This window comes from Triticum aestivum, chromosome 7D (assembly GCF_018294505.1).
Source record: "Triticum aestivum cultivar Chinese Spring chromosome 7D, IWGSC CS RefSeq v2.1, whole genome shotgun sequence".
NCBI lineage: Eukaryota > Viridiplantae > Streptophyta > Magnoliopsida > Poales > Poaceae > Triticum > Triticum aestivum.
In genome coordinates this window covers 631,014,677-631,022,645 of record NC_057814.1, presented here as the reverse complement: position 1 = coordinate 631,022,645, position 7,969 = coordinate 631,014,677, and the positions used below count along the sequence as shown (strand labels likewise).

Below are 7,969 nucleotides of genomic sequence, written 5' to 3'. Positions count from 1 at the left end.
CAAAATGTTTCGCATGTATATGAAAATTGTATACAAAAAATATATGACTTGTATGAAAAATATGTTGATCAACTATTTATAAAATGCTAATCAAGTATTTGAAAAATTATAAATTGGACTAGAAAATTATTTCTCATGTATACAGAAAATATACAATGTGTATTAAAAAATGTTGATCATGTATTTAAAAAATGAGAAACGTGAATTAAAAATGTTCCTGATGTATAAGAAAAATATGCATCCTGCATTGAATAAAAGTAGACATAAAAATATATTTAAAAAATATTAAGTCTATGTTTTGAAAATATTAAACATATATATAAAAATGTTCCAGATGTATATGTAAAAATACATATTGTGTGACAAAATATTTTTCCCATTAATAAATTGTTCACCTGTTTGTTCGAAATTTTTTAACGTGTATTCAAAAAAGGGTTCAAAACTTGTATTTAAGAGAAAAAAAGATGGACGCCATAGATTTCGAAAACAATGAAAATTAAGAAAGATGCCAAGAAAAACAAAGTAAACCGAAGAAAAATAATAAGAAAGAAAATAAGAAACTCAATAAACACGGGTAAAGAACCAAAATAGAATGGGGAAAAACAAAGACCCTTCAACGGTCAAATCCCAAACCCATCACAGGTAAAACAAACTGTCCACCGTCCCTTGGTCTCATCCCACACGTCGCGCTGCGTGGTTCCACACGAACCAAATATAAAATAAACATATGAAATCCCAGTTATTCCAATTCATTAAAGAAGAAGGAAACAAATATTTCACTTTATCTATCTACAACATGACAACCCTCCAACGGTCAAACTCTAGACCCATTACAGGGTAAAACAAACTGTCCACCGTCCCCTTGTCTCATCCCACAAGCCGCGCCGCGTGGCTCCGCCTGCATAAAATACAAACTTCACCTATGAAATCACAGTTATTCCAATAAATAAATAAATAAATAAGAAGGAAACAAACATGTCACTCTATCTATCTATGACATGGCAACCCTAGAACAGATCCCAGACCAATTACAAGGTAAAACAATCTGATCACCGTCCCTTGGTCTCCTGCCATACGTCATTGACGGTGCCCTATATTAGGGGGTACTCACCACGCCGGCCAATCATTCATGGGTCAGGCCGAGGATCACCGACAATTGAAGAATGGGCCGCATCAGCTATGGCGACCCTCAGCGTACTCAGGATGAAATCGTCCGAAAATTTGGCGTATACTTCAAGGAATATTCAAATATTCGACATGTTTATCTGTAGCTGCAATCGACCATGTGTAACCCTAAGTACCTCTTGGTCCTCATATAAGCCGAGAGTTTAGTCTGTAGAGCCAAGGTTAGATTCATTCATACGATATCGAGGTAGATCATCATGTACTTTGTACCACATCCACAATCAATATAATACAAGCATGCCGTAGGGTTTTACCTCTTCGAGAGGGCCCGAATCTGGGTAAATATTGTGTTTCTCTGCTTCCTGTTACCATCAAGTCAAGATCACCAACTCGGAACCCCCTACCTAAGATCTGCCGGATTTACCTCCGACAGCCACGCCGCGCCGTGCGATTCCGGGCGCACCAAATACAAACTACACATATAAGATCCCAAGTATTCCAATAATTAAATAAAAAGAAAGGACACAAACATGGCACCCTGTCTATCTACTACGCAGCAACCCTCCAACGGTCACATCTCAGACCCATCACCAAGGCAAAACAAACCACAAACCATCCTTCGGCCTCATCCCACACGCCATGCCGCGCGTTTCTGCTGCGCACTGAATACAAACTACACCTACGAAATCCTAGTGGTTCCAACAAAAGAAGAAGGAAACAAATAGCTCACCATCCCTTGGTCTCATCCCACACGCTACGCCTTGCCACGCGGTTGCACGCGTGCATCGAATACAAACTACAGTTACGAAATCCAAGTAATTCCAATAATTAAATAAAAGAAAAAGGAAATAAGTATGACACCCTATCTATCTACGAGCATGGCAACCCTCAAATAGTCGAATCCCAGACCCACCACCAAGGCAAAACAAACCATCTGCCGTCCCTTGGTCTCAGTCCACACGTCGCGCCATGTCGCGCGTTTCCGCCCGCGCATCGATTACAAACTACATCTACGAAATCCCAGTACTTCCAATAATTAAATAAAAGAATAAGGAAACGAACATGGCACTCTATCTATCTACGACGTGGCAACCCTCCAACAGTCAAATCACAGACCCATCACAGGGTAAAACAAACTGCCCACCGTCTCGTAGTCTCATCCAACATGCCACGCCGGGCCGCGTCGCGCGCCGCAGTTCAGCGCATGCACCGAATACAAATTACACCTATGAAATCCCAGTAAATCCAGTAAATAAATAAAAGAATAAGGTAACACACATGGCACCATATCTATCTACGACGTCCCAACCCTCCAAAGGTCAAATCACAGACCCATCATAGGGTAAAAGAAAACCTCCCACCGTCTTATGGTCTCATCCAACACGCCACGCCAGGGTGCGTCGCGCCCCGCGGTTCAGCGTGTGCACCGAATACAAACTACACCTACGAAATCCCAGTAATTCTAGTAATTAAATAAAAGAATAAGGTAATAAACATGGAACCCTATTTATCTACGACATGGGAACCCTCCAAAGGTCAAATTACATACCCATCACAGGGTAAAAGAAAACCGCACACGGTCTCATGGTCTCATCCAGCACGCCACGCGGAGCCGCGCCGCACCCCGCGGTTCAGCGCATGCACCGAATACAAATTACACCTACGAAATCCCAGTAATTCCAATAATTACATAAAAGAATAAGAAAACAAACATGGCACCCTGTCTATCTACTACAGTACGTGGCAACCCTCCAACGGTCGAATCCCAGACCCATCAGAGAGTACAACAAACCGCCTGCCGTCCCTTGGTCTCATCCCACACGGCACACAACGCCACGCGGTTCCGCCCCACGCACCGAATACAAACTACACAAATGAAATCCCAGTAATTCCATTAATAATTAAATAAAAAAGAAAACAAGCATGGCACCATGTCTATCTACTACAGTGCCAACCTTCCAACGGTCAAATCCCAGACCCATCACGGGGCGAACCAGACCGCATAACGTCCTTTGGTCTCATCCCACACGCCACGCCGCACCGCGCCGCGCCGCACGGTTCCACCCCGCGCACCTAATACAAACTACATAGATGAAATCCCAGCAATTCCAATAATTAAATAAAAAAGAAAACAAACACGGCACCCCGTCTATCTACCACGGTGCGTGGCAACCCTCCAACGGGCGAATCCCAGACCCATCACGGGGGGCAAACCGAAACCGCCCAACGTCCTTTGGTCCCATCCCACACGCCACACCACCCCACGCCGCGCCTTGCGTTTCCGCCCCGCGCACCGAATACAAACCACGCATGCGAAAATCCCAGTGGTTCGAGTAAAAGAAGAAAGAAACAAACATGGGCACCCAATCTATCTATCTCCATCTATCTTAAAGCTGACGCCACATTCACAAGAAGGGAAGATAATAAAGCCCGTTTTGAAAGCACATGCGGTGGAAGGGATCCCCTAGCCGTTAAGGCCAGCCCACACGTTTCTCCGGCCGTCGGATCAGCATCCGACGGCCCGGATCCCACGACCGTTGGGGTTCGAACGCGGCATCCGCCTCAGGCAGGCCCCTATTTTATCTCGCCCCTGCCTCCTCCCGATCCCAATCCCCATCCGCCCGTCTCTCTCCTACGCTCTCCCCGCTCCTCCCCTGCAGCAGCCGCAGCGGCGAGCTACTCCCGAGCCAGGGAGAGACAGGCGGCGGCAGCTTCCCCTTCCCCCCTCCCCTCCCCCGCCCTCGCCGAGCAACGAGGTCCGTCACGGTAGCTTCTTCTTCTTGGATCGACGGATGGGCGCGTTCTTGAACGGGGTTGAGGGGGCGTTTCTTGTTCTTGTTCTTGACGGGATGGGGTTCTTTGGTGGGTTTCTTGAGGGTTTCTTGCCGGATTTGGCGCTGCGAGCTCTGCCCCCCTCGGATCTCCGGCCTGGATGGATGAATTCGGGGGGAGGCGCTAGCTCAGAGCGCGCGATTGCGTCGGGGCGGCTCGCGGCGTGGGTTCTTTGGCGTTCTTGCGGCGGATCTTTGGGGGGTCCCGGTTGTTCTTGCTTGGAATTCGAGCAGTAGATCGGCAAGAAGCTTGATTCTTGGCGGCGTGGTCTGTGCTGGCAGAGTTCCAGCTGCTCGAACTTTCCTTTTTTGCTTCGGCGCGTGCGGGGTTTCTTCCTGGATCTCCCCGGCGAGTCCAGTAGGGCGTTCTTGCTCGTTTGGGTTTCGGATTCGCGAGATTTTCCATCGGTTTCTTGGCCAAATCCAGAGTTCTTGGCTCGTCCCACGCGCCCGATGAGAAATCGGCAGCGATTCGAACCAAAAGATCCCGCTTTTTCTTCCTTCTGCGGATGCGTTTCCTCTGTTTCTGAATTTGATTTTTCCTCCTGGTGCAGGGTTTCCTCTTCCGTCAGCAATGGAGAACATGAGATCCGAGAACCACCGGGGCGCGGCCATGGAGGGCGTGAAGCTGGCGTCGGAGGCGGCGGCCAACACCAACCGCAGGGCCCTGAGGGACATCAAGAACATCCTCGGCGCCCCTCACCAGCCCCAGGCCGTCAGCAAGAGGGGCCTGCAAGAGTGAGCAATCCACCGATCCATGGCTGAATTTCGAACCCCAGTTCAATTCAGAACTGGATCTCTAATCGCTCCGAGTTTCTTTCCATGTTTCAGAAAACCCGCCGCCGCCGGTGCCAAGAGCCAAGCTGGCGCCGTCGGCCACCGGCCGGTCACCAGGAAATTCGCCGCCATCCTGCAGCAAACGCAGCCTGCAAACGCCCCGCTGGTATAGGCAACTAAAAATCCTTGCTGTTTTGGTACTGTCTTGGGTGTGCATTGCTGTTCATACCTCTGTACTTTCCAATTTGCGCAAATTTTAGGACCTGTTCGGTGAATTTAGATGCTGGGAAGTGGATCCTGAATGCACTCTGCGTTTGCTATCAGTTAGATATATTCAGATTTGTGCACACAAATTGCGTATGGTTTGAATTACTACACCTGAATCTGAAGATTTGCACATGGTACAAATCTTCAGAGATTTGAGCATGCCAAATCTTGTACTATATGGTATATCATTAATGTAGGTTCAATATAGTTCTAGCAGATTTAGGCAAGCACTAGTATATCTTATCTAACTGAACTGGGTGCTCTCTTTTATATATGGAATGATATCAATGTAGGTTCAATTGGGTCAGCTATAGATTTTCCATCTTCTGCATTATTCAGATTATTTTACCTTGCCTTGTTTGAACCAAGAATCTGAGTAAAATAGGTAACTGTGTCAACTCAAGGATTTGAATTTATTTTGGCAGGCACCAATTGGCAGTGAGAGGCAGAAGAGAAATGCTGACACTGCCTTCCATGCTCCTTCAGACATGGAGTGCAGCAAGGCTTCAGATGATGACCTTGATGAGATGGTAAGCAGAGTAACGCAGTTATCTACCATTTTGGTGTGTTTCATCGCTCATCATCCATGCTTTGTTGTTACTCCAGATGACCAATGAGCTCAAAGAAATCGACATGGAGGACACCGAAGAGGAGGAAATGCCTGACATCGACAGCTGCGACGTCGGCAACTCCCTTGCGGTTGTTGAATATGTGGATGAAATTTACAGCTTCTACAGAAGGACCGAGGTAATTTATCTGCTTGGAACCCCGGTCAAGTTACCTACAGAGTTGTGTGCCTGACCTGACCTGGTATGGTGATAATAATCTGATTGCCAAATTCTCTGTGCTGTAGGAGTTGAGCTGTGTGTCCCCCACCTACATGGCACACCAATCTGACATCAATGAGAAAATGCGCGGCATTCTGGTTGACTGGCTGATTGAGGTAAGGATTCCATTCGATGCTCGGTGGATTCTGCAAAGTAGTCTTATCTTAGTATGCTCTGGAATGGAAAGTTCTTAGAAACCCCAATGTTCTTGTCCAATGCAGGTGCACTATAAGCTGGAGCTACTGGGTGAAACCCTGTTCCTCACTGTAAACATCATCGACAGATACCTGGCCAGGGAGAATGTAGCCAGGAAGAAGCTCCAGCTTGTGGGCGTGACAGCCATGCTGCTGGCATGCAAGTATGAGGAGGTCAGTGTGCCAGTCGTCGAGGATCTGATCCTCATCTGCGATCGCGCCTACTCCCGGGAAGATATTCTGGACATGGTAACAATCCTGTTATGCATACACCTTTCGTCGATTCGATCGGTACGAGTTCTTGTTTTGTCTTCAGAGAATTGACACTAGGATATGGTAATTCTGCAGGAGAGGAAGATCGTCGACAGGCTTGAATTCAACATGTCAGTCCCTACACCGTACTGCTTCATGAGAAGGTTCCTCAAGGCAGCAGGGTCTGACAAGAAGGTAAGATGATAGCTCGTAACCTTGCTCCTGCAGAATTACCATATCCTACTATGAGTGCATTGCTTGTCTGACACAAATGGTGCCGTCTTGTGAATCAGCTGGAGCTGCTCTCCTTCTTCCTAATCGAGCTCAGCCTCGTCGACTACAAGATGCTCAAGTTCCAGCCGTCGATGCTGGCGGCGGCGGCCATCTACACCGCGCAATGCACGCTCAACGGGTGCATGTCCTGGAACAAGTGCTGTGAGCTGCACACAAAATACTCTGAAGAACAGCTCATGTATGCAAACACACCACTGTCTTTCATTCAGACCAACCAACTTTCAGTGAGTGATGTGATATGCCTTTGTTACTCACACGGCTGTTTGGCTCACTGGTTTTGCAGGGACTGCAGCACGATGATGGTGGAGCTGCACCAGGGCGCGGCGCGCGGGAAGCTCACCGGGGTGCACCGCAAGTACAGCACCTTCAAGTACGGGTGCGCCGCCAAGTCGGAGCCCGCCGCCTTCCTGCTCGACGCGAGGAGGGCCTGACCGACCGACAACTTACTACATCACCGTGTCTGTAACAACAACTGCTAAAAAGATGCGAGCTGAAGAAGAGGAAGAGGTGGTGGTGTACATTGAGGTGCTCTGTTCTGATGAGATTTACACCAAGGAAGAAAGGGAGACCAACGTTCGATGTTGGCCGCGTCGCGAGCGTTTTTTACTACTCTCTCGGTATAACTTAACATGGATCCGATCCGAGTTGAGTTGAGTTTGTGTGTGTGTTGATGGGTTCCAATTACATGTGTTGGAATGTGTTGTGTATTTAATTCTTCGATTTGTTGTGCGATGATGACACCTACCTGCAAAAACAACTTGCAAATAAACATTAATTGAATTTCCTGTTCAGTATATGTCCTGTTGAGCATCTTTGATTATTGATCTTGTCCTGGTAGTAGCAAAATCTGTAATACTATTGGGCCCCAGAATTTGAAATTTGACTGACTTGATGTCATATTCTGTACTAGAAAATTTAAATAAAAGGGGAGGGAAGATCCGAAGTGAAGATGGATGTGTGAACTTGTTTGACTTGGGGGGAAACTTGTACTAGTAAGCAGTACTGACAAGGTACTGTAATTTGTGAACTTATCAAGCCTGTGGATATGAATCTCTTGCAAGATCTGGAATGTCAACCGACCAACTTCATGGCCCATTTGATGCCAAATTTGAATTCCCTGTTGAGCATTTTTGAATTTCCTGCTAGCAAAATCTGCAAATAATGGTCCCAGAATTCAAATTTGGCCTGTTCTTGGATTTGAATTCAAATTTAGCGTGGGGAACCCACTACCCAGTAAAAGGTGGCACTAGGACCAAGTAGGAGGAATCTGGGCATGTTTGCAGTGCTTTGACTTTGGGAAAACTTGTACTGGTAGTACTAGCAAGGCATTGTAATTCGTGTAGTACTACTTGTCAAGCCTGTAGATATGAATCTACCATTGCAAGATCTGGAATGCCAAGGA

General features: G+C 47.0%; 1 protein-coding gene across 1 annotated transcript; it reads left to right on the top strand.

Annotated features, from left to right (window-relative positions):
• The first annotated feature begins 3,631 nt into the window (after positions 1-3,631).
• Positions 3,632-7,361, top strand: LOC123167518 (cyclin-B2-2). Its single transcript, XM_044585357.1, has 10 exons — positions 3,632-3,881; positions 4,511-4,694; positions 4,788-4,899; positions 5,426-5,530; positions 5,607-5,747; positions 5,854-5,943; positions 6,049-6,270; positions 6,370-6,468; positions 6,567-6,745; positions 6,851-7,361. The coding sequence occupies exons 2-10, from the start codon at positions 4,531-4,533 to the stop codon at positions 6,996-6,998; spliced, it is 1,260 nt and encodes a 419-aa protein (XP_044441292.1). The 5' UTR covers positions 3,632-3,881; positions 4,511-4,530; the 3' UTR covers positions 6,999-7,361.
• Positions 7,362-7,969: the final 608 nt, after the last annotated feature.

Coding starts and splice junctions, on each gene's coding strand:
- LOC123167518 (XM_044585357.1), top strand. CDS start 4,531: ATGGAGAACATGAGATCCGAGAACCACCGGGGCGCGGCCATGGAGGGC. Junction 4,900..5,425: donor AGCCTGCAAACGCCCCGCTG/GTATAGGCAACT, acceptor TTATTTTGGCAG/GCACCAATTGGCAGTGAGAG. Junction 5,531..5,606: donor ATGATGACCTTGATGAGATG/GTAAGCAGAGTA, acceptor TTGTTACTCCAG/ATGACCAATGAGCTCAAAGA.